The sequence below is a fragment of the Photinus pyralis genome, unplaced genomic scaffold (genome assembly GCF_008802855.1).
Source record: "Photinus pyralis isolate 1611_PpyrPB1 unplaced genomic scaffold, Ppyr1.3 Ppyr1.4_LG4, whole genome shotgun sequence".
Classification (NCBI taxonomy): domain Eukaryota; kingdom Metazoa; phylum Arthropoda; class Insecta; order Coleoptera; family Lampyridae; genus Photinus; species Photinus pyralis.
In genome coordinates this window covers 49,675,744-49,702,636 of record NW_022170511.1, presented here as the reverse complement: position 1 = coordinate 49,702,636, position 26,893 = coordinate 49,675,744, and the positions used below count along the sequence as shown (strand labels likewise).

General features: G+C 36.0%; 2 protein-coding genes across 8 annotated transcripts in view; one reads left to right on the top strand and one right to left on the bottom strand.

Annotated features, from left to right (window-relative positions):
* Nucleotides 1–11,919: 11,919 nt before the first annotated feature.
* LOC116167960 overlaps nucleotides 11,920–26,893 on the bottom strand; it is an 89,259-nt gene continuing 74,285 nt past the window's right edge. For 2 of the 4 annotated variants that reach the window (XR_004144677.1, XR_004144678.1), the window contains exons 6-9: nucleotides 13,102–13,190; nucleotides 12,877–13,047; nucleotides 12,513–12,642; nucleotides 11,920–12,464 (exon numbers count right to left, since the gene is read on the bottom strand). Coding sequence is in view for 1 of the 4 variants with exons in the window: in XM_031483586.1 (XP_031339446.1) it covers nucleotides 12,358–12,464; nucleotides 12,513–12,642; nucleotides 12,877–13,047; nucleotides 13,102–13,173 (480 nt within the window). In the remaining 3 variants the exon portion in view is untranslated. Of the gene's footprint in view, nucleotides 12,465–12,512; nucleotides 12,643–12,876; nucleotides 13,048–13,101; nucleotides 13,191–15,038; nucleotides 15,176–26,893 lie in introns of those variants that run through there. The other 2 variants (XM_031483586.1, XR_004144676.1) reach the window with 2 other exon arrangements.
* Nucleotides 18,222–26,266, top strand: LOC116167959 (lysosomal-associated transmembrane protein 4B-like). Of its 4 annotated transcripts, none has more exons than XR_004144674.1 (6): nucleotides 18,222–18,401; nucleotides 19,506–19,652; nucleotides 19,704–19,827; nucleotides 23,370–23,590; nucleotides 23,658–23,682; nucleotides 25,945–26,266. XR_004144674.1 is itself a non-coding variant. In XM_031483585.1 (5 exons), exons 1-4 carry the CDS (start codon nucleotides 18,327–18,329, stop codon nucleotides 23,555–23,557), a joined length of 534 nt encoding a protein of 177 aa, XP_031339445.1. In that variant the 5' UTR covers nucleotides 18,222–18,326; the 3' UTR covers nucleotides 23,558–23,590; nucleotides 25,945–26,266. The 4 variants fall into 4 exon arrangements, 2 of the variants coding, with proteins under 2 accessions (XP_031339445.1, XP_031339444.1); XR_004144675.1 differs by having other exon boundaries at nucleotides 23,658–23,866; XM_031483585.1 differs by lacking the exon at nucleotides 23,658–23,682.

Below are 26,893 nucleotides of genomic sequence, written 5' to 3'. Positions count from 1 at the left end.
GAGGCCTGATATCGATGTCAGTTCATTTCCTGGTTGCAGTAATTTAATGGAGTGTGTTAATGACTCGCTATGGGAAAACCAGAGAAAATCATAGATTAGAGAATGAACAAAGCGTTGCAGGACTTTCAACGTAAAGCTGCTGTGTAAAGTGCTCTTATATGTTTATGCTTTAGTAGCGATTACCCCCTGACGTTGCTTTGTAACTTAATGCAAAACCGCCGGTACATATTTGTTTTGTAACGAAAACTACTCATTAACAAAGCGGGGTATAAGCAACATATTCTAATTAGACGAGAGCTAATCATTCGCATACGTTGCGGATTTACACATCCCCCAATTTAGTTGGCCGAACGGCATAGAATTAGAATAAGAGTTTCAAGGGTATGCGGCATGCACGAATAAATATTGATTCAATTTTTTGTATTATAAAAGCTTACGCCGTAATTCCCTAAGTAACATTTAATTAAGCAACCTAAAATACTGTTATTATAATATAACTCCCTAGTGAGTTTCGAAATACCGCCTATTTCTGTGCAATGTCTAATTTACGTACCTATAGATATATACATTTAAATTAATAACAAGTCTCTAAGAGAATACGAAATTTTAACTTTCTAATGATTAGTTTCCCGCATACCACTGGATTGGCATATTTTTGTCCCTCGTGGCGTTTCTTTCTACTCATATTGTTTTTGGTGTACAAATAATCTAATTACCTTTTTCTTGCAGAGAATCCAAAATTCAGCGAACCCATTACTAACGTTACTGCAGCAGTTGGAAGGGAGGCTATCTTAGCGTGTTTGGTTGAAGACTTGGGTGCTTACAAGGTAAGGTTAGTGTAGCCGTAAGTATCATGGCCGTAAGGTAACCCTTATAACGCGCAAGCAACAAAATGCAAGGCACTACAAAAATACCATGTGCTTCATAAATAAAACACACGCCGCTGACCGGCCAGCTAGCTCTGTTGACCAAATAGCAAACAGTGGAGAGAGAAAGACTAATGTACAGGGTTGTGGGTAACAGAATTAACTCAATTGGTAATTGGCACTTATAACTCCTCGATCCAGCCTAGGTCGTCAGTACTTACTTTTGGTCGCTTCAATTAAAATCTCTATGGGCGCCACCTAATTCCAAGTTAAGTTCCGCTTGCCACTACCGGAACTAGGAAAGGTAGCTTTAGCTTTAAAGTAGGCAACTGATAACCCACAAAAAAAATGTTTATTGGGTGCAATTGCACCTGCATACGTAACACCAACACAAAAGTTATGTTTCCCAAATGGGAATCAAAAATCAATAAAGTATAATGAACACGTTATGTAAAAACTAAACAACCCCAAGTATAAGTGTTGAAATAATTATCCCAAATTCCAAGGTTTACATAAAATTTCCCCAATGAAATATTACATAAATTTAGTAGCTGAAACTAGTTCACACCAAAAATCCTGAAAGTAGGTATAGAACACCCACTACCGTTGCACAGTGATTGAGTTTAATGGGTTAAATTGACAGTGGATTGAATACCTTGATTAGTAGCTTGTAGGGTATCGAAGTTTAAATCATAGTATAGAGCTCTGTACTTCACAGGTGATTTACTTCACATGAGTAAATGCAGTTAATTAACGCAAATTATTCCCTTTCAAGTTCAAGCGTACTAATTAAGAGTAATATGGGTGGCTCTGGTGTTCGGCCAGTTAACATTTACCACATAAGTATGGGTTAAACGAAATGCAAATACACAAAGGCAATAAGTAGTTTAAACAATAATAAGATATCACCACTACGATAGGTAGGTCTCTGGTTCCTAAGATTCCTGGTGTACGTGTAAACGGCTAACGGTTTTCTATGTACCGCAACAGGTGTCAAAAGGGTTGGTGTCCGCAGTATCTGTTTGGCTGCGCCTTAGAGATAGTAACGTTTCAATGGCAGATTTTACAGTACACGGAACTCCTGCATGTTGTCGTTTAACGTAGATGTGTTTCGCTTAGAGAGTAAGTAGGAGCTACGGAATCGTTGGACTTTGACTCCTTACAAGGACTCTAAAATATAATGTAATTATGGCCACGGTTAACCAAATATAATGCGCTAACCTCTTAAAGCAGAGAGTACACAAAAAAAAAGAACTTCGTTAAAGTAAGGTAGCCTTCTTATACCATAAATACGATGGATTCCCCCTAGAAATAGAAAGAAGGTAAAGTGGATTCGATCACACGGAATATAACTTACGATTAAGGTGGCTCGAAATTTCTCCAGTACAAAAAAAAATAATTGAATGATGGACACATAATTACTTTTTCATGCTTTATGTTTCAAGGGTCTTGAGAGCTATCGCGTCTTGATATCACCTCTTACTCTTGCTTGTACTTTTTACCAGTATTAATAATGATGCCAAGATTTGTAGCTTTCATATTTCCTTTTTGTAAAGAAGAAATTTGGATGTTGCACAAGGCCTCATCAGCACCAGATTACCCATTAGGTCTGAAGGAATGAAAAAGTGCACAGCACAAGACCCCTTATGGTATTCATTACTTCTAGGATTACTGGGGGTATTATTCTTCATAAGTCGTGTACATACACAGTGTTTCGCAAACAAAGAAAATCAGGTTCTTATTCAGTAATTGAGAAATATATTTGATTGACTTTTACAACATTTTAATACTGTCTATTATTTTTTAACTAAGCCACCCACATTTTTTTTTTAACTGTATTTCTAACATTCTCCCACCTTTGAGACTAAAACGAAGAGTCTCTAACTGAACATTAACAAAGAACACACATAATTGCCCATTCATTCATGAAAACGAACAGGAATACAAATTTTACGTCCGAAACGCGTTGTATAGTTCTCCGCTTTCGTAACCGTCGTGCTGCCTTCTTCGCCTTCTTGAGAAAGTTCCGCTTTTAATTCGCAGCTGGTGGGATTCGTTTCTTGTTCTGCTTTTTGCATATGAAACTCTTCTGACGTAGCCTCCAAGGGATAAATGCGTTGAATAGGTCGTAGCAATAATCCGTGTTGGGTTTTAAGCTGCACCAACTTCCCGCATCTTGACCTCTCATTACTTCAACGACTTTTCCTAATGGCCAATCAAGACGTTTACTGTGATCATTACCGATTAACACAATCTCACCGACGATAATATCACGCGACGAAATGTTCAAAAACTTTTGGCTTAATTGCCCTAAATACTCTGCACGAAACCGCTTACGCAAATTCTCGCGTAATCGTTGTACATACTTTACTCGACGATTGAATACTACACTATCTGCAAACTCACAATCAGGCACGCCGCTACTCGCGAGTTCGCGTAAGAACATGACCGGAGTCAATGGAATCAATTCACTCGCGTCATTGGACACATACGTTAACGGCCTCGAATTGATTACAGATTCGCAATCACACAATGTGGTATAAAGCTCTTCGCCGCTTAAACGGGCTTTACCTAACACTTTACGTAACAGAACTTTCAAAATACCAATCAGTCGCTCCCACCATCCTCCCCACCAGGGAGCTGAAGGAGGATTGAATCGCCAACAAATTCGTTGTTCTGTTCCATACCTTGTTACTTCATCCCAGTCTAGGTCTGCGAAAATGTTCTCAGCACCACGGAAGTTGGTACCATTATCTGTATACACAACACGTGGTCTGCCCCTACGCGCAACAAACCTGCGGAAAACTTGTAAAAAAACTGCTGTTGAGAGTGATGTTACTAAATCTAAGTGTACCGCCCGATATATGGCGCATGTAAACAGGCAAATCCATGCCTTCTGGTTATCTCTCAGAAATACTGGACCAGCCATATCTATGCCCGTCACTTCGAAAGCGATTGCATCACGAATTCGATCTGGAGGGAGCAATGGTGCTTCTACACACATCTTCTTGGAATCATATCTTCTGCAATGTACACAACGTGAAGTAACGGACCTAACAGATCTACGCCCACCGAGTACCCAATACTTTTCTCTCAAAATTGAAATGAGTCCTTCATTCTTCACATGACAATTATTGACATGGGTGTCATAAATTAAAGCTCTGACAACTGGATGTTTCCCTGGTAACACATAAGGATATCTGAACGTTTCTGTATCGTCTCTTATGGCAATCTTACTTTCTAAGACTAAAATACCTTCCATATTTCTCATTATCTTCAACGTAGACAGCTTTTTATCATCTTCCACAAACGATTCCTCTTGGACAATTTTGATTAATTTTCTTTCGGCTTGTTCAATCTCCTCGGTTGTCAATTCTCCAAACCTTCGGTTATCTTTATCCTTGCAGTTGAAAGAAAACCTACAAATCCAGGCAATCATTCGAATGATTCTGTTGTATTTTGAAAAATATCGATAGAATTTGTCATTATGTAAGACATGCAATGTGGAGGAAACTATTCCTTTTCTCATTTCTTTCAAGATTTCTTCTTCGTCGACTCGATGATAATTTTTAGGCCAAACCTCTGGAACTTCAAAAAGCCAATCAGGTCCCTCCCACCATTTTGAAGTAATTAATTGCTTTGGAGAACATCCTCTTGAAGGTAAATCGGCTGGATTTAAATCTCCCGGTACATGTCTCCAACTGACAGTGTTAGTGAGATTCCTAATTTCGTGTACTCGGTTCCATACGAATGTTGTCCAATTGTCTTGTCGTTTAATCCATTCAAGTACAGTTGTCGAATCTGTCCAAAAATAGCACGGCATGTTCTCTTCAAAATGGCTCTTAATTCTACTGTACAACCGAGCTCCAATTGTAGCTCCTAATAACTCCAATCGAGGTATTGACAACTTCTTGATCGGCGCTACACGCGATTTGGCTTGAATGAAATGTACCCGTACTTTGCTTTCTACTTCAGCTCTAAGAAAAACGACAGCACTGTAAGCAGTTTGACTCGCATCACTAAAAATGTGAAGACTCAAACACTGTGCTTCTCCTAATCCCGCATTTATCCATCGAGGAATCCGAATTTCCGCTAACAAAGACGCTTCTTTCTGCCATTTCAAAAATGCGCAACTGTTTTCTTCGTCCACTTCTGCATCCCAGCCTATCTTACTTTCCCACAATTTTTGAAGCAGTAATTTGGGAACCAGCGTTGCTGGAGATGAAAATCCAATAGGATCAAATATCCTTTGCGCACAAGAAAGGATTATTCGTTTTGTGATCAACTGATCAGTAAGTGGTTTTATCTCGTACACCGTAAGTTCATCCTGCGTCGTATACCCCTTTAATCCGAGCAACGGTACATCTACGCTCTCTTCTGATCCAGTATAAGACCATCCTCTCAGTTCAAATTTTGCGTCAGCCATTATATCAGTAGCTTCGCGTATAAAATGTACTAATGTCACTTTGTCAGATACACTTGTCACACAGTTGTCTACATAGAAACTATCTTGTAATTTGTGAATGACGGACTCTGAGCGAACTTTATCCTTACAGGTTAATAACCGATTCAAATGAAAATTAATGGTCGCTCCTAAAAGAAATGGACTACTGTTCACTCCAAATACAACCCTTCTATGTCGAAATACTATTTCCTTACCATCTTCTGATTTCCACAAGAACCGTAGAAAATCTCGATCGTTTCGGTGTACACTAATTTGTAAGAAGGCCTTTTTTATATCCGAAGTAACCCCAATTTTTTCCTTTCGAAAATTCAGCAACAGGTCGGGTATCTGTTCAATCAAGTTAACGTCTTTTTCTAAACAATCGTTTAATGATGGTTGATTCTTTTCCTTAGCCGAAGCATCAAAAACGGGTCTAATCTTTGTCGTACTGTTTGTATCTTTGATTACCGGACGATGAGGTAAGTAATGTGACTGAATATTTAGTTCTACATCAGGCACGCGTTCTATAATATTTTCAGATTGCCATTCAGAAAATACTTGGTCATACTCTTTAAGATACCCCGTAGTTTTGAGTTTCTTTTCAGTAAATTTCAAACGTCGTTTGGCCATATTGTAGTTATGTGGCAACGGCGGATGCCCTTCGATCCAAGGAAATTTAATTTCATAACGTCCTTCTTCATTTATGGTTACTGTTTCTTTAAAAAACTCTTGTGCAGCAGCTTGTTGTTGTAACTTGCCGTCAGCTTCACGTGAATCTGCGATTCCCAAAACGTCAAGCTGCCATAAAGCAGTAACAGACGCTGATGCGTTTAACAAATTAGTAACCATCATGGAAACGTTAGGTACCTTCGTTCTTATCGGCGTTTTACCCATCAATACCCATCCCAATAACGTTTGCATAGCTACAAGCCCACATTTCAAGATATGGTTTTTCCCAGTAAAAATCTTGCCCGCTATGTCTGCCCCGATTAATAACGAAATCGGTTCATAATTATCGATGTCGGTCAACGTAATTTTTCGACGATTTACCTCTTTATTCCATATGCCTGCAGAGACCGGAGCGATATTCTTACAAATCGTCTGCTGATCAAGTGCCTCAAAACGACATATATAACTGTCATCTAAACTACCGACTTTTAAGTGATACACGCAGTGCTCCTGTTCTTCTGAAACGGTTCCACCAAAAAGAGCATGTACAATAAATAGCCTCAATTCTCTTGGGCGTACATTTTAATGTGTTGACCACTGATTTCAACACATACGATCTTTGACACCCCGTATCAATCAGAGCACGAACGCATTTTTCTCCGCAATCCCCATAAATTTTAACCACTAATGTTTGGAGAAATACACATGTGTCTGTACAATTCGCTAGATTAGGTATGATTTTACCTTCAGAAGTAACTTTTGGCTCAACCACAGTTTTTGGACATGCATTTTTCGGCTTTTCTAGATCAGGGCACAAATTGACAATATGTCTAGACCCACATAAGACACATTTTAACTTGATCTTACATCTATGTCCCTGATGACCAATTTATGCACAACGAAAACATGCACGCTTATCAATTAAACATTTCTTTTTCTCATCTAATGTCATTTTTTGAGACTTAAAACATTGTTCAGCTGCATGATTCCCATCACAAAATGTGCACTTAGAAAAAGAGGTTATACCTGAATTAATAAGACCGGAGGCTGTACTAGTTTTAGTTTCGACTTTACTTCTGGGTTTCTTAAATTTTTCATCATTGTTGAATGAAAAACCTTCGATGGCTAGAGTGATCCTCTCTTCATTCTCCACTTCTGAACGTAAGAATTTCATTAACTTACCTAATCTAGAATTCATAGAATTGCTAGACGCTGCTGCAAAATCTGACGATCGCTGCCAGGCGCGCAAGAATTCTTCTGGCAGAGACGATTCTACCAACGGATACAACATGGCCGCACACATATCAGTATTCACGCCTAAAGTCTGCAAGGAACGGATTTGAGTCTCTAGTTTATCATACAAACTGGCGATCTCATTTTTAGAATGTGTACCGTCATTACGCAAAACTAGTTTCAACAACTCTCGAACGTAAAATTCTATGAGTAAATCGTCTCTGCCGAAACGCGTTTTCAATCGGTTAACTGCTTCAGAATAATTTCCTGCAGTTGGAGGAAAACCTTCGATGACGTCTCTAGCTTTAGAATTCGGCACAGTCGCGAAAATTAAATATTGAAACTTATCCTCTAATGCAATCGTCTCATCAGTATGAATTTTTTCAAACTGACTCCAAAAGGGCAGCCAATCTCGTATTGACCCGTCAAACTTTTTTAATTCAATTTTGGGTAGTTTCATTATTTTGCGTTGTCGTTTAGTAAAATCGCTATTAGCATCGCTATTAACCTCTTCTGATGGCTTAATAACAAATCTACTATATCTCACCTTTAACTGTGTAAATGTAGCTACATATTTTTCGGTACCTTCCAACTCCTGCAGCATGGTTTCTTCTGATGTTTCCTCTTCCAATAATTTATCCATTATCTCATCATCAGATTTTCTTAAATAGTCCATCTTTACATGAAGTTGTTCCCATGCAGCTTCTGTCTCTACTGGGTCCCTATTTGAATCTGCTAATAGAGATGTCAAATTATTAGCTACGCGTGTGAATACACTGCGACACGCCGCACGTTTATTTCTAAGACTTTCCATTTTCTAAAAATAGAAATGACTATTAAAACTTGGTACCCAATGAATGTTCAACACGAATTCAACGTAAAGCTCACTATTACTGACTAACTGTCCAGCAAATCTCTTGTCGGATGTTAGGCGTATGTAATCTTATTACTACTGTGCAAACGGTCAAAGTCCGATACTACACAGCAAAACCACCAATAGATTTACACACGTCCTGTCACGGTCGCCACAATGTTTCGCAAACAAAGAAAATCAGGTTCTTATTCAGTAATTGAGAAATATATTTGATTGACTTTTACAACATTTTAATACTGTCTATTATTTTTTAACTAAGCCACCCACATTTTTAACTGTATTTCTAACAGTAGATAATACATTTTCCAGCAAAATATTACAATTAATAGTTGTATAACTTGTGTAAAGCTGCGTAGGTATATACATTATCCGAACCGAACGTGTAATGTAATAATGCTCGTTTACTTTTGACAGAACGAGCACGAACGCGTTATTGCGTATTCGTTTTGTGCTCGGTGCTCCAACGGATTCGGACACGCTACGAACATTCAGAAGTACTAAAAGACGTACCAACTGTGGGAGCGAATCTAGTGTTTGTCACAAAAAACGACTTATGGTGGAGCAGGTGTCATTGAAGAGCCATCCGAGTCCAACACTTGATACAGATAATTGAAATTCTACCGAAAATACCAAATACATATCCAATCACGAAGGTTACAAATGCGTTTATAGTAATTTTTCAGTGCAATTGCCTATAGTTTTATTAAAATTATTATTATTGCCATCAACACTTTCTACAAACATTTTATACAGAGCGCTGCCTTTGACGCACTTACACTTTCGCCAATTTGCTAGCCAAGGAGGAGACCGACTTATTAACTATTAACAGCACGAAGTTAGGAAACCATCTATAGTGGCAAAACGCTATGTTGACGATTGCTCAAGAATTATCCGCGACAAAAACAATTTTGGTAGATGAATATAATTTCAAATGACAAATCAACTTCCTAATTTAAATCTTGGAATATAAAAAGGGTTTGTGAGAATGATTTTTTGGTGGAATTGTGGAGTTCCGGTCTGAATTTCGGATTACCGTTTATAATGAAGGATTTTTTTTGCTGGAATAGTAACCATTACTTATAGTAAGCGATCAAAAGGAATTGCTGTCGAGTCACCTTTGGAATGTTTGTTTACATGGAAAATTTAACTTGAACTTCCAAAGGCGACTCGACCGCCACTCATTTTTGATCGCCCGTTATATTTCATAGTTAACTATGATTTTCATTACAAAAAAACGTTAATGTGAATTCCAGCACTAAACCTACGCGAAAAATTCACTTGCGCACCGTTTAAGCACATAACTTAGGGATGTTTTCTAAAATCTCTCCAGTTAGCTATGCTTCAAATATGAGCAAATGAAATTGAACTCGAAAAGAAACTCACCCTGTAAAAGCACTAGGTAAAACATTAAAGTTTGATAAGGACAAAACAGGCAAAAATTGTTTCATTGATGTCACGAAAACAAACCACAAAACATCCCTTGCTATCTAGAACACTTGTAAAAAATGTGAAGGGGTACCTGGTCTGGGGATTCTAATATTGTGACTTACAATGTGCGATTCTTTTACAGCTTTTAATTTCTTCTCGTTTTAATGGATTTGTTTACATTGTCATCTTGCGATCGTCTTGCACAATGTGATGTATCTCACGTTTCATAAGAGAACCGCTTGCATTGCAGTTGCGAGAGAGTAGTATAAAAACTGATAACATTATTAGAAACTGGGCCTTTCATTTACGGCACGAAATAATTATACTTGGGTTACAAATTTGAATATTATGTTTGTGTCTGTTTGGTATTTCCACTTTACAAGTAAACCTACTTGTCATTCAAATTTGAAAAATGTAACGTTAAATTAAAATGTCTTACCGCTTTTCTGAAGAGTTCAGTGTCGAGATATGCAGCTAGAAAAGAGGAATACCCGAATACGTAATTTTATAACTATACGGCTACAGTTGACACAAAATGGCAAAGAACGACGAACGTCAACACATTACCGCGAAATATGTAACAATAAGGAAGGGAAGTTCGTCTCTCGAAGCAACCAATACAGTTTAGCCAACTGTGCTGTCATGACAATGACGTTACGCGCGTAGTTTAAATTTAAATGTAAAGCCGTTTCTTATCTACGACGGCGTCAAATGCAAAAAATTTAAATTTGAGGATTCTGAAAAACAACTTTAGAATTGTAAATAATATTCAACTGAGAAATAATATTCCCAGTTAATAATTATTCAATTATACGGCGGCGAGCGACAAAAACGAGTTTATGATTTTGTACTTTCTGCCCGTCCGTCTGTGGACACGATAACTCACTAGCGGTTTCGAATTTTCCAATTCTGTTTTTAGCAATAGGTAGACAATGGTCAAGGGACTAATTGATTAAATTTTAATCAATATTCGTCGACCGAAAGTGACTTTGTCGCGCGTTGTCTATATTGGGTACAGTTTATTGTTATTGTAAGTATACAGTCTGTTCTACAAAAGAGGCCGTGCGTCGATAATCACACAGAAAATGATCTTACCTATTTCCAAATGGGGCAAGTAGCTAATGCACAATTAAAAGCTGCAGTATAAATAGGTGCTGGTTAAAAAAGGAAAAAGGCCAACGTGTTTCCTCCGACACCCCAAGGGATACCGGAGGCGAAGGGGAATGTAAAAACCCTTTGACAAAACACCAGGCGGAGCAGTTGGCAGCGGGATTCGAACCCACAACCTTCCGAATATTCTGAGACTTTTCGCAGAATTAAAATTTTATCATTCTAATATTATTTTTCACAATTCTCCGTTCATACAACTTTCGACTTATGTAGCAAATATCATTTTAAAGATTTCAGAAGTCCCAACTCGCATGAATGCAAAAGTAGCATTACAAAAATTAAACCTAAAGAACAAAGATAATCTTTTTATTTCCACCACTAAGTAGCAACAAAGAGTGGCAAGTGTTATGCTATTTTTACAATATGATTAGATAAGTATCGGGAATATCCGCTTATCAAAGAAATAAAGGAGCAACCAATTTTGATTTTCACAAATACATTAGCGAGAAAAAAAACGAAAAACTGCTAATGGACTAATACAACCACCCACTGCTTGCTATTCGTGGATCTGGTATCAATACCAACAGAAAACAAATTGGAAACAAATCCAATTCGTTAGAAATTGTAATGCACCTGGCCAAAAAGCGTACCGAGATTGGATTGACTTTAGTTCCTGTACACCAAAGCAAAGTGTATTGCTGATTTCTCGCTGAAATTGGTAATATGAAGATTTTACTCTTTACTCTACCATCTTAACAAAAAAAACTATGGCCCGAACATTTCGTTCCACAGCGCCGGCGAAATTAACGAATGAATAAAGATGTTACTCGTACCCTTTCAAACTTACCAAAAAGACAGACGGGAGAAAAAAAATTAGTTCCGATGCTTCAACGCGTATTGTAGTTTCTTTAACGAAATGTGATTTTTTATCCTATAGCCGTACACCCTACACCTACCTCGATATTCACAAAGAGTGCTTTAGAACAAGTAAAAATATTTATAAAGGTCTGCCTTTCTTTGAAAATGAAAATTTATAGGTATAGCCCCCTTTTCTACCGGAACAAAGATTTTCATTGGTATATATTTTGAAACTTTCAAACCCATATAGATATCTATCCTTTTCTAATTAAGTTCCAGGTTATAGTATACACCGTTATGTCGAACACATTTTTCAACCGCATCAGCGATCTCCAGCCAACGTACCTATTGGGCAAATACTTCACTTGATATTTATTTAAACATTGGAAATTTTTGAACAACCTATTAAAGTAGTTAGCGCTTATTTTCATTTTTCTTCATCTGCCTGTCTGCGCAAGCAAAAAATCTTCCCTCCAACAGCGATCATCGATGAGGTCGAGTTTTTACTATTACGGCTTTGCATGAGTTGAGCGAACGAACTCTTCCGCATGTTCTGTGTGAAAGTGTGATCATGGTAGGGATTTTGGATTTTTCCAGTTTCGTGAAAAACTATTTACTTTAAAAAGTACTACAAATGTCATGATGAAGTGAAGTGAAACAACAACTATACATCGGTCGCAATGTTTGTAACATACACAACATAATAATGTACAATTTATACATAACGATTAGCTTTAAATACCAGGATAGAATGACAACGTATACATAAACTTAAGAATAACTCTAGAACACAAAAAAATTCATTACATTAAAAATGAAAGTGAGTTAGTCAAAACAATCCTGAAACACAAATAAATGAATTCGTGAAGAAGATCCTACACAGAATTAATTAAATTCCGTGCATTAGCTGGAGTAACAGTTTCTTCACGTTTAAATTTTTTATACAAACTGTAAACACACATGAAATGATAAATGTGGACAACTGAAACATAGAACTCTTAGTCATACTTTCAAAATGCTACATACTTACATGAAACCAACAAATACAAAGCAAAGAGTGGTATCCCTGCGCCAAGAGGAAGAACGATGCCAGACACAACGGTTAGAATGATCTCCATTGGCATCACAACCAAATTTGGAAACAGCAGACCTGCATCATTCTGGAATAGAAATCGCTTAGAATTAAACAGCAAAAAAGAATGAGTGGTTTTTTGAATTTGTAATATAAAGTATGACAATTTGAATTACTATTGTACTATTGTACGCGACGGCCACCATTTTTTTACATCTATCTAGTAGAAACAGCGATGATTAGTACCTTGAAGATATATTGCTGGTTCAGCGTAGGGTAGGTACCACCTTTAAACATATTTTGCGCAATTCAAGAAGTTTACCTTATACAGTCCTCTCAATGCAATAATCAGCGTTATAGTAGACCCAAAATTCCAAACAGCATACGCGATAACAAATAGAAGACCTACTTGAAAATTTTCAAACTCGTTTCTATAATCGAACATCGGAAAAATTATGCCAGGCACAGCAGCAAAGCTTAATAGTCTAAACATCTGTAATAAAGAAGAATTACTGAACTGCTAATTTCATAAATTAAATTGTCTTACCAACATAATAATTACAAAGGCTTTAAATCCTTCCTTCAGGTCGAAATACTCACAAAACTTAGATAATGCCATTTTAATATGGTGTAAACCTGAAACAAAATAACAAAACCTACATATTTTACTTACTATATCTTGCGCCTCGTAGACTTATGTATGACTGACTATAGTTGAATGGTATGGTTAAATTAAAATCGAGCCGGAAACATTCAGGTCACGTCAGTTGACGGTTAAATTTAAACTAAAGACCAGTAATACAGGGTGTTGTCTAGCGCGACGCAGAATAGGGATTTCAATGATAATTTCTTTATAGTCAATTACTAGCTCCCCTAATTATTTTCGAGCAAAAGTCTAAATAGGTACGTTTTTTTAGAGAAAAAAATACTGCATGTGTTCATGCTATTACTTATAATTTTCCGTTTTTCAAAACCGTAGAGATCGACAAAATAAAAAGGTTCATTTTTCAATAAATCAGATAAGTATGCCTTAGAATTACCTAAGAACCAGCGATCTCGTTTCTTTACGTTTGGCGTATATTAAATGTATACTTGTTCATAAATTAATTAATCATAAAATTTAGTTTACCTATCACGTATTTAACTGAAGAGAAAGTGGAAATGTTAAAGTTGTTTTATGTGTTATATATAATTTCTTATTTTGTCGATTTCTACGGTTTTGAAAAACGGAAAATTATAAGTATAATTAGTATGAATAGATGCAGTATTTTTTTCTCTAAAAAACGTATTTAGATTTTTGCTCTAAAATGATTAGTGGAGCTAGAAATTAACTATAAAGAAATCCCTACGCTGCGTCGCGCTAGGCAGAACCCTGTATACCATCCTTTCTAACAATGTGTAGTATCTGTGAGAGACACAGCAAACAATCAGGTTATAATTACGATATGCACAGCGATGAATCATACACACGTATATCTGGCTTAGACAATTTACATATAAATTATTTATAATGTACTTATTAACAGCATATTATTATATTACGGTTGCCAAAGGAACTCGAGACATATTAAATTATTTTTTTGAATAATGATTTTAGTAGGTCTTACCAACCAACCAATACCGTCGTTTGCATAGCTATCAATTTATCTTCTTTGCGTTACTACTGGATCGGTTTAAAAATGAAAAGAAAAAAGGCTAATATAAGAGAAGTAATGTAAGTAAAGAACAGAATAGTGCAACCACCTTCCGGAGAAAAGAGGGAATGGCTAGGGGAATGGAATGGAATCAGAACATTTTACAAATAAATAGTCCCAAATATACCTTTAACATTTAAAATATAAAATTATTAAGTACCTATAATAAATTTGGCGTTTGAAACATAAAAATTTTATTGAGAACCGCTGACTTTTAGTTAAATGGGGGCTATTGTCCTATTGTTTTAAATGTCGCTGTGGGAATTCCCGCTACTTAACGACCTAATGAGAAATGTTAAATTATTGGTGAAACGAACTATACCTATGCATTAAATAAGAACAAATAAAAATGAAATAGAACATCGGAAAAAACACCCTGTAAAACATTACAGTTTACCAAACATGCAAAAATGTGTTGGATAAATGTTATGAAAACCAACTACAAAATTCAGAGCACCTGTAAAGTGTGAAGGGGAGGTGGTGGTACTTGGGAATTCTAATCTTATGATTTACAACGTGCAATTCTGTTGCAGTTCTAATTTTTCATGGATTTGTTGACATTGACATTGCGTCTGCTGTATCTCACATTTCATGAAAGAATCGCTTGCACTGCAACTGCCAAGTTGCCAGTGTCTTAAAAAATCTCTAATAACATTATTACAGTCTGCGTCTTCCATTTACGGCATGAAATAAATTATACTTGGGTCACAAGTTTGCGTATTACTTTAGTTGTGACTGTTTGGCACCTTTTCCGAGTTTGTCATTCAAATTTGAAATAAAAATGTCTTACCGTTTTTCTGAAGAGTCCAGTACTGAGAAGCCAGCCAGAAAAAATAGATAGGTATAAGATTTTATAATATGTAACTACAGCTACTACCAGAATTGCAAAGAACAACAAACGTCAACACTTGACCGCGAAATGTGTTATGGAAGGTAGTCTCTCGAAGCAACCAAACCAATAAAGTGCAAAACAGTTTAGCCAACAGTGCTGTCATGACAATGACGTTACGCGCGTAGTTTAAAATTTAAATTTAAATGTATAAAAGCAAAGTATGGAACAGTTTAACGCAAATTTAGGTAAACATACTAAAATGTATCAGGTTAAGGTAAGTACACAATTTCCAATTATCTACGACGGCGAATTGGCGCAAACACAAAAAATTTAAATTTGAGAATTCCGAAAAACAATTTTTTGAATTCTAAATGCATAATATTCAACCCTATTAGGTGAGTTTTTTTTTTCATTTTCACTATGGGGATCTCATACACGGCAGAGCTACAAATTCTCGTAAGGGTCCCCGCAGATGGAGGGGATACACTTATTACTTTTGCTTTATACAATTGCCGGAAGGGGCGCGCAATTACATAATATACTAGAGTCCCTAGATTATTAAAGTAACGCGATTCATTAGGCCAGTGTATTAGACAAAACAAATTGCTAATTGAGCCAAAATGGCCGTTTGACACCTAGTGTCAGGTTTGACATTTGTTGTTTAATAGCTGTGTGTACATTCAGGAGAGTACTGATGTAACCATTAATTCATTAGAGAAGGTCATCTTTTGCAAGAAAACAGAAACTGAAAAAAGAAATTACTCAGAAGTGGAGACAATTTTTCGAAAACTTTTAATGAAAATCAATTAAAATATTTAAAATTGGATGCAAGTGGTGAATCGATTGAAAAAGCGATGCAACTATATCTTTCTTGTGATGTTAAAGGCTATTAAACGATACGCTCACAAAACTCTTGCCCTATCCAAGTATCCGCACAATCCAAGAGCGACTACAAAATACATACTTGCTTCAATTTCAAATTTCGCGGTTCCCAAACTGAGCCAAAATGGCTGCTATTCGCGTTACTTTAGTAATCTAGGGACTTTATAATATACAATAAATTAATATTGCTCGCGCTACTTCTGCTTATCAGTTATCATTGATAGAGGTCTCAAGTTACGTTCAAGAAAATTCTTCTGTAAAAGAACCGCACACGTTGACTCAAAATTTCCACTCAAAACCCTATATTAATACTCAAAAGTCAAAACCCTCACTGATAGGCGGGTAGCGATCAATTGCAAATCTGCAGTAGGTAATATTTCTAATTTCGGATTTCTTGTTTGTTTAAAGTGACACTTTGTAATCGTGGCGCCACCAAAATGTCACTTTTTAGTTCCTATAATTGACACACTTCGAATTCTTATTTAAAAAGGGTACAAATCCAGATCTTCCTTTTTCGAACACAATATTCAAAAACTTTCGACTGATTCGTAAAAAAAACTTATTTGTATGCTTAAAATTTAGTTGATAGTCTACTCTTTCGCCACTTATCGGCATAAACCGCAGCAGTGCGGCTCTTAAATCGGCTTAGCCCGCCCTGACAAATTTTAAGCCTGTTTAAGCCTGCCCTAGCCAAATTTCTCATTGTAATTACAAGTCTTCTAAAAATATGTAATACCACAGAAAATTATTACTATTGACGATGTTGCCATTATCAATTAAACGAACATATGTATAACATGATTTTATTCCACCAAATAATCGTGATATTCTATTCCACATCACCAGTGAGGTTGAGTATTCGGAGCCTTTTTTTTATTATATACTATATTTTTACGGTGCTATATTTTATAGTTTTATACACATTGCAAAAATGCGATTACGAAACTCAAACCGTCTCACTGGGTGCAGTCGGAATCCTAATTAATTAATAATTAATAAGCATTATTTTAGCATTGACGCAAAATGCAAACCCTCTCTGCAATATATTTACAGCAAAGAGAAAATGATTCACAAATAACCCCAGTCGGCGTAATTTCAAAGATAACTAAAGTAAAAGGGGACAATGTGAAATGCTTAATCTCTATACAATAAGTTTATTATTAAATGCCGTAAATTTTAATATTTGGAACCTTTAAAGAAGCAATTACTTAAACCATGCAGAAGGGTGTAATAACAAGATAAAAGCGCCTCCTTTCGCATTTAGACCATAATTTTAGACACAGTATCTTTAAATTTAAATTTTTGTTATTTACAAGACGAGTTACAAGATAATTGACGGACCGAGGAAGGTGGCCGATTTCGTAAATATTTTAGAAATAAAACAAAATTCAAGGTATACTTAGTATACGTATTAAGGAGGAAAAACAATAGCAATTGTTTAATGTTTTGGTCCTATTACATATTTTCGAAGGCATAGAATTAGTTTTTAGCATTGAATAGAATTACTTATTCAGTGACTATTTGAGTCATAAAAGCAACTATGCGATCAACAAGTAGATGCTGTCGAAGTGTCGACTGTCGAGTCATCTTTGGAATTTTTATCTACATGGGAAATCTTATTTATCTTGAACTTTCAAAGAAGCTTGAAGGAGTCACCCAGAGCTTCTAAGAACGTTCTCAAGACCCTTAAGAACATGTGCGTTCATTATCGCTTTAAAGAATGTTCAAAGCTTTCTGAAGTACAGTAGGTATACTAGTTTGGTTAATAGCACACGGAATCTTTAAAGCAGTTCAAGAACGTTCAAAGGGTTCAAGGAGTTTCCAAGTGTACCTAGCTGTAGAGTAGAACTTGTATTGTAAGGTCTTTTCTTATAAGCGTTGAGTGAAGAGGTATCAAGTGAGTCATTACTCATTAGGAACGGAGACAATTAAAGAGTCTTCAAAGCCTTTTGGAACCTTTAACAGATTTTAAGGCCTATAGAAGCTTTTAGACTTTTAGAGTCACTAAAGCTTATTGGAGTGGTCGTTCTTTAATTTAAATCTCTGATGCAAATGAAAATATGTATGTCAATCAATAATACAAAAGTTCTTATTTTCGAACAAAGTACATACATTGCAACAATTTAAGCAATGACATATAAAATAAAACGGATCCCGTTTTCAGTTACTAATTTTCGCAAGTTTTCTATAGTAAAATCTTGTATTTTCCGTTGCGCCAGCCAGACTGGCGCTACGGACGTCATCAGATTTTCGCTCGTAGTACAGCAAGAATTGTTCTCCGCCTATTGCTCTAAGGTTACAAGTGTCAGTGGAAATAGTTTGGTGAAAAAATCACAGTTAGGTATCGAATAATATTAAAAGCAGATGCAGCTTTTAAATTCGTGCTGTGGATGTTGCGATTTGCGAACTGGAACGATTATTGTAGGAATTTGTGGATTTGTAAGTACCATTTTGCGTTGTTACCTGCGTGGATTGGCTTTACAGTGCTGTGTATCTACAATATGATAGCAAATTCTCTGAGATTAGAATCTTACTATTCTATAGTGGTAATTAGATAAAATAACGTACATTCAACTAGTGCATTCCATTTTTACCACCCGCACGTTAGCAAGGGGGGTATTGCATTGGGGTAAATAATGACCCCCCCTCCCACTTTTTTGACGGAAATACACGTTTTGAAGCACCAGGATTCCGAATCAAACAAAATTTCGATGATGTCTGTCTGTCTGTTGCCATATTGGATTTTAACGGAATGAGATAGAGGATAGAGGACAAAAAATGACGTCACACTCTATACTTTTAGATAAATTTACAAGAAAAACTGCAAAATCAAAGGTTTTACATTCATTTCTCAACAAAACATCCAAAGACAACTAGATTGTGCTGAATCAACATGGCTATGAAGGCAATGCATTCAGATGAATTTCTTTTCGATCTCATTCCGTAAAAATCCGAATATGGTGTCCATAAGAAATAAGAAATAGTAGTCTATAGCTTCTACATCTAGCGTCTTATGGAACTTCTGCTAACAGATTCAGAATCTCCGAAGAGCCCATTGCTAAAAATACAAACAACCTAAAATAAATTGAAGATGCGAAAGGGAACCGTCCATTTTCGATGGTTTAAACTAGGGAAAATGAAAACGAAATTTTACATTTTCAGTTTTGAGTAATATGTCAGTTAATTTCAAGGATTTTTCAAAAATTTCAAATGCGTTTCTTTAGGTACAAAAAGGTGCAACTTTTCCCTCATTTAACTTACACTGTATCTTTCACTGCACATCCCAATGGTGAGCCACGAATTTGAACCATCCTTAGTTGGCGATCTTTGCTATGGAATTTATGATAACAGATCACACATCAACAAAGCATCGTCGTAACTTGGTACTAAAACACATTTCAATTTCTTAGCTTATTGCTTTCTCAATTACCTTTTGTTCTGGTGGATAAAACTAGCGACTAGGCATAGAAAGATAAACGATTGAAAATTTTAGGGATTCAGTACATTCACTCATGGCTTAACTAACAGATTGTTCTTTTTTAGTTATTTACAATTGCCGGAATAATTACGCAAGCAGTTTTCTTGGAAAGTATTGAAGAAGAAGATACCAAAAGTCATGTACGGATAATTGTCGTTTACTCTTACCTCTACGTAGTAGTCAACATTATGCTGCTGTATGGATCCGTAAAGGTAGGTAGGTTGGCGAATGCCTTTATAAAAAGTACAGAAAGTCGTTTTTAGGTGAATAAGCACTTCCTGCTACCTTGGATAGTATATGTAGCATTTGGTCTAGGTTTATGTACGCTCTTCTGTTTAATATTCATGTTCTTCGCACCTGAACTTTTTGCAGGAACGTTAATGTCCGGTAAGTCAACTCATTGGGTAAAATTTGTATTATACAATATTGACGAAAGTATACTATGTGTGACAGCGAATATCATAAATGTGGCGGATTCTCACCGGGTAATACCTATTTAATTTTTTTACCCTGTCATAAAAATAGTATATTATATACCACGGGACTGAAGTAGTACTTTTAATCCCGAAGGTAAAGTTTATGGCCCGACCGAAGGGAGGGCCATATTTTACCTGAGGGATTAAGAACACTACTTCAGTCGCAAGGTATATACGATATTTTTCGTACTTCCGAAACTGAAACACTTAATATGTATGGAGTTAAGGTAAGTTCATAGCTCTCCGTTCATACGTTTCCGTTTGTCCGTTAGCCAATCAGAAGACAGCAAATTTTTAAATCGTACGTCGTCCGTTTACGACGGAAAAGTTGGTTGAAGTTGAACATTTACGTTTCCGTTGGTCCGTTTTTAACAAGAGTGAGGTTATGTTTGGTATGTTAACAGCGTTCGCCTATTCGTTCTTCACGGTAATAATCAGATAGCAATGTGTTCTTACTTTCGTACCATTTTCACATACTGAAAATCACGGAGGGTACACTACAAAATAAAGTTTAGGTTATGGTTATACTTGCAAATGTACAATGTGGACGGATTGCTATGAACCTTAACAAAACGTACTATCCGTTCGACGGATCAACGCAACGGATGAACGGAGAGCTATGAACCCACCTTTAGAGAATGCGTTCATTCAAAAAATCGCTACTTAACAAGTTACCATAGGAACGTTGCGTTGGTACGACAATTCCTATGCTGTGGTAACAAAAATAATTTGGAAACTGTCATTGCTAGTGTCATAATTTTGGTGGTGGGTGACAAAAGTGTATTTGGTATTCATAAAAAGCAGCCAAACTAGGTAAAGAATTGATACCACCGAAATCCAAAAAACTATATGAGCAGCAGTACGATACGTTTAAGAAGTAGTGCCGCATACAAAATGTGGAACAACCTACTGAAATTGCCTTGTTAGTAATTTCATCCTTCCGGGATTTTCGTCAAAATTTAATCCCGGCGGGACAAAAAGTGACACTTCAGTACTTGTCATAATGGAGTGAAGTGGTCACTTTAGTCTCGGAAGTACGAAAATAAAATTTCAACTCAATATCTCGTGCAATTATTCTCCTCAATACACAGAGCGTAGGAGGCTATAATCTTTCACACCAAAAGATCTCACTGTACAAGCAATTTATCTCGATCACTTACTTCCAGAAAATCACTATTATTTTGTATGAACAAGGAAAGCGTTTAAGCAAACAGTGTAGCAACAAGAAACAAATACTAAAGTACACAACAGAGTTTAAATCATTGATTTGCCTTCATTATTCTTACGGTAGGCCATCTCCTCCTCCATGTCCAGTAAGTCTTCTGCAATCAAAACAGTAAAATAATTTTTTTGTAATGGAATAACTAAAATCTTGATCTCTGACTAATTGCATTCATTATAAGAAGGTGATGGTGCTGTGTTTGAAGAAAAGCACACCCAGGAGAAATCTTCGATTGGACTGCTATTATCTATTAACTTTATACTTTCTATACAATGTGGGTGGTTACCGATAGAGGGCACTGTAGTCGTGGGTATGTGAATATGGCGGCAAATTAAAGTGGTGTGGCGTAAAAAGCAGCTTCCATTGCAACCACGTACCTACTACGAGAAGTTTGAAATACTCCACATCTTGTATATGTCTACAAATAAGAATAGGTTTCATCTTTTAACATTTCTAGGCGATTAATTAATTGACTTTTACTAATTTTAACTTTGACGGTCTCAAATCGTATCTCATCGGACAACATCGGCACCAAATTTGAAAACACAGAAATAAATGAAACGATTTAATGTTTGGACCTTTGACATTGACAGCTAATGACAGTTCGACAATTTAGTTGGCAACAGATACTACCAACTACGCTATCAACAAAATTCGTCCCTTATTTTATTATGCAACGTAACACTGTCTGGTGTTTTAACTAATCACAAGTCAAAGTTTCCCTAAGCTTTCTACGGCTATCTTCTTAAAGTGAATATGGTTTAGTACCTACATACAATTTTTGACTGTATTAATGAAGTAACTTAACCCCCCCCCCCCTCCTCCCCAACGGTTTTGCCAAACTGTTACAAAATCTAGGTGTAGGTTTTTTTTCTGACGACCTTGTTTCCGCTGTCGATTTTGCTATGAAACATGAAACCTTGCTTAGTGCATTTTGCTAAGTGGTGACATTTTAGGTACGTACCTAGAAATATTGTTAATAATAATTACCTAGTAAGCCATCGTCGGTATGCTCAATAGTCTGCCCTTTTCCATCGCCTCGTCTATTACAAAATATACAGGGTACATTCAAATTCGTTCTTTGAACGTCTCCGCGTAAATACAATTCCCAAAAGTGAATACCAGCTTGTTCGTTTATGCTCATCGTGAAACGGCTCCAAAAATTCCCGTAAATAATTCAAACTTTCAAAGAATCTGACAGTTGGTACAGCGCTAGCGTCACCTACTGGACCGTTGCGAACTAACTCCTCTGACATACGTTAGGGCCATAGATCTATATCATAATCGAGGCGGAATTCAACGTACGGGCAAGTTTGAAATAATAAAAATTTGGGGTGGAATTTGTTAAGATGTAACAAGTCGGTATTTCATTGGTGTGGTATACGATGGGGTGAATGGTAGTATTTATTTGTGATAAGATAGAAACCATGAATTGTGGAAAGATTCGAATTGTATTGGCTTAACTGGATCAAAGTAGACAAGGTGCTTACTTCTTAAAGATATGGAGAATTTTAAATACACTCAACAGTGCTGTATAGCACGCATGCGTATTACGCTACTGGCATTTCTTTCACAACACAGTTCTCTGATCAATTTTTAATTTGAATTGACTCTGTGGTTCTTCGCGTTAAAGAGAATGTGACAACATTAGTGACACGTTTCAAATGTTTTGAACAATGATAAAGTTTGGAAGTAGGTACCCATCACGAAAAAGATTCATACACATTTTTCTGTTTTTAGATAAAAAGAACTAGCAGTGTTGATGACCAATATCTCAGAAGGATAGTATGCAGATTCTGATCTATGAAAGTTACCCTATCACTTGAGCGGGTGCAATTAATTATCACTTAACCCTATTGATATCCACTAGGTGGAGTCGAATAGACTACCTAAATTAAACAGAAAAAAATCTTTTGATTGATCCATTGATTGTGAATTTCCAACCATTATGGAAACAGAGCAGAAAAGTTTTTAAAGAATCCAGAATTCATTAAGTTTAGTCCAATGGTAATAAAATTTTTTTTTGTGCAATTTTCTCTCGTTAATTATGGGCGCTCTATAGAAACTGATCATAATTACATATTTCACAAATATCCTTCGATGTATTTAAAATCACCAAACTCATTCTCCAAAATTGGAGAATTTTTTGTTTAAATTTAGTTAACCATACTATATATACATTGCCATTTTTTTCCATTAAGGCGCTATAGTATAATTTATTATAATTTCAGGATTGCTATGGTATGCGTGGTATGCCGTAGTCTCATTTTACATTGATATGAATAAACCAACAACGACGATAGTGACAATTGGTGGATATTCAGGAATACCTCAAAACAGCTACGTTGCGGCATCCTCCGTCGTATCCTATGATTCACAACCGCCTTGTTATGCCAATTACAACGCTGAACTAGTCTAATTAGCCAATTTTTGGGATGGTGTGGTTTGTCAGGTGTGTTGCCAATATTCGTTAAATATTATTGAACTGCGCATTATTGATAATTTCCATATCATTTTAGCTATGTGTCCAGCATTGTATAGTAGGTGAGTGTACGCAAAGAGTGCTGTGGATACTCTTTGGTGTATGCAAAGAGTTTTGGAAAAATATTTTTCCATCGAGATCATGATCAGTATGAAAGTATGACAATGCGTTACTAGCTCTCAATTCCAAGACAAAGTTCGCAGGCTTATTTGGCTCATTTTGCAAGTTTGTCATACCTTGGGACAGGTGTAACGTCTATGTTTTATTTAGTTAGTTCTAGGGTAGACAATTTTGTAAATGTACAATCAGGGATATTCTGAGAGAACTTGAAACGTTTTCGATATTACACCTTATTCAATACACTATCGTTCTCAATATTGCAATGACATGGTATTCAGCAGCACCTCTTCAAGACTTATTGATTAGTGAATTTATAACGCTAGCTTTCAGTGTGGAATCAATTTATTTCGGATTTTTTATACAGATAGATAAAGTTTTTGTGAGTTTTTTGAGTTTTTTTAAGGATGGCCTACTTTTTATTCGCTGTGAAATATTGCCGATATAAAGGGGGCTGACAGGGTTTGTTTCATGTCAACACTGTCGTCTACAGAAGGACATTTTTTAAACGATGTACTGTGATTTTATTTATGTAAAATTAAAATCTAAATATCTTTTAACATAAAATATATCCAAAATTAATTTTGTGTTTAATTTTATGAGCAAGTAATTTGTAAAAGCGGACTTGAAGTTAATTTTCAGATTGAAAAATGGAAAAATCTTCAATAAGTCAGTGTAAAATTTATGTCAAGGGCTACCCGGTCAGTTAATGGGGCATATGAATAAAAGGGGGCATATGCTTATACTTGCAAAATTCAAAGTAAATACTCGTAAGTGCCCTTCACATTGGGCGACGTAGCCGCGCTGCTTACCCGCACTGCTGAGCAGCTCTGCACTGCGTCCCATCCCGCTGCTCAGCAGTGCGGATAAGCAGGGCTGCTACATCGCCCAGTGTGAAGTAAAAGCATATGCTCCCTTTTATTCATGTGGGCCGTTGTGCTAAATAATTTAGAAAGTTTACTTAGGAAGTCAAAATTTTATTTCGAAAGAATGCACAACCTCCTTAATGACGCGCAACCGTGGGGATTAAAAGAAAGGTGCGTTGCAAATTGCCATGAAATTAAGTAAAACAATGATTTACAGAAATTTAAGGTTCTATTACAGTTTTTACTAACAGTTATTAAACGAGCGACTCAGCTCGTTCATGATTTTGGACTTTCTGTCCGTCCAAATTCGCGAACAGTTTCGAATGGTCAAGGAATTTTGGTCATTTATTTATTTATTTTATTTAGATAAATATATAATAATAATAATATAAGTCCTTTACGGGACGAGATCGAATTTTTACACCACCTTGCGGAGTAGGATGAACGTTTGAAAAATTGTTCAAAATCGAAAAGGATGTGCCGAAAAAAATATATAAAATATATCACTCCACGCGCCTTTGTTTTACGACATATACATAATAGGCTGAAAAAAGGGTGACAATTTTGGGACGTTTGTAGTCAAATTTTACGACTGTCGGCTTAGTTGGGAATATGATCTGTTTTAATAAGCCCAGCCACCATATTTTGGACATAAAGGGAGGGTTTTCAGTTGTTAAGCACAATTTCATTACACGGTTTTGCATACTATTTATCCGCGAGAATTTTTGGGTAAATTTTTAAGTTTGGGTAAGTACATTATGAATTAGATAATTGGCGTGTTAATCTAGGTATATACAGTTGCTTCTGGTAAAGGTAAAACACCTTAATTACCTGCCATAATTTAAATAAAAACTTACAGAATTACAACTGTTAATGTTAATTTCTAATATTTCACGCCTTGCAAAATTAACAGAAAATCCAATGCATATAAAATAGATTAGGATAACTTTATATGCTCTTACACAAAAAATATAGTTCCAACTATCACAATAGCATTCAAATAAGTTACTCTCATTTTTGGAAAAATACACCTATGACGTTGGTTGGCGAACTAATATTTTAATTATTTTTCCATAAATTCAGCGAGGAATGGATCAATTCATCAAACATATTCCCTCTTTTTGTAGTGAGGAGAAAAATCGGTTGCTATACTGCGCAATACTGGAAATTATTTCTTTAAAACAATCCAAAGCAATATTGAAAGATTTTCAAGGTTCAGAATACCCTCTCAATAAATAAAAAATTTCATTCTAAGCATGCACATCTAAATAATCACACTATATACATTACATGCCGTTTTTAACCACTAATAAATACTGATACATGTTTTTATCATTTCAGAAGTGCTGTGGTACGCATGTTCCGCCTTAGTGTCATTTTACATTGATTGAAAGTTAATTAATGGATATTCAGGAATTGGTACGTCGCGGAATCTTCTGTTGATAATTCGCTTTGTTATGCAAATTCCAGTGCCAAATTTTATAATAACCAAATACTTGGTGTGGCGTGCGATGTGTAAAGTGTAATGTCAATATTGATTATAGTATTGTATAATATAATTGATTTTATCCATGTTTAACAAACTGTACCCACCCATGTATTAATATAGTACGGTTTGACGTACAATGTTGATTATATCATGGTATCAACTGTTAATAGTGTTACTTAGAATGTTAAGTGTTGTGTATGTTTCTTGTATCATTAACATGATTTTTCAAAAAAAAAACAGTAAGTACTGTTTATTTTGTTTTTGGACACAAAGCATTCCCTATATTATCTTATATAGGCGGTACAGCGTGGTGTATCTAAAGCAAACGAGATGTGATATCGTCAAAAAGAATCTTTTCCAAATTTTATTTTTTAAAATAGTATACCCGCCCCCTATTGTTGAAACGGTTTATCATTGTTATTATTTATTTACACAGCGGAAGCTGAATTTTCCAGACCGTTGATTTTATGTTCCATAATTGAGTGTCGTGAGCAGAAATAGACCGTTAAATATTTCCCCCTCGGTGTAATTTACCAGTTATTAAGGGTGGTTCGGTTCGTTTTAGATGCGCCATCCTGTATACAAGCTACCGCCGGTTTGTATTTGTACCATCGTGGCCCAACGACACGGCTTTTCAAAACGGAATATCAAGTGTAGTGTATACAATAAATTTGCCCACAAGTTTTCAATATATAATTAGTATCATCGTGGAAAGTAATGGGAGTCACCTAATATGATATTATACAACGAGCGCTCACGCTCAAAGGGAAACTTTTCACACGAGTTGTAAATACCGCCTTA

What these genes read in the sequence shown, in the direction of transcription:
- LOC116167959 (XM_031483585.1), top strand. Translation starts at nt 18,327, where the DNA reads ATGCAGCTTTTAAATTCGTGCTGTGGATGTTGCGATTTGCGAACTGGA. An exon ending in TTGTAGGAATTTGTGGATTT is followed by an intron (nt 18,402 to 19,505) that starts GTAAGTACCATT and finishes GTTCTTTTTTAG; the next exon opens with TTATTTACAATTGCCGGAAT. An exon ending in TGCTGTATGGATCCGTAAAG is followed by an intron (nt 19,653 to 19,703) that starts GTAGGTAGGTTG and finishes AGTCGTTTTTAG; the next exon opens with GTGAATAAGCACTTCCTGCT.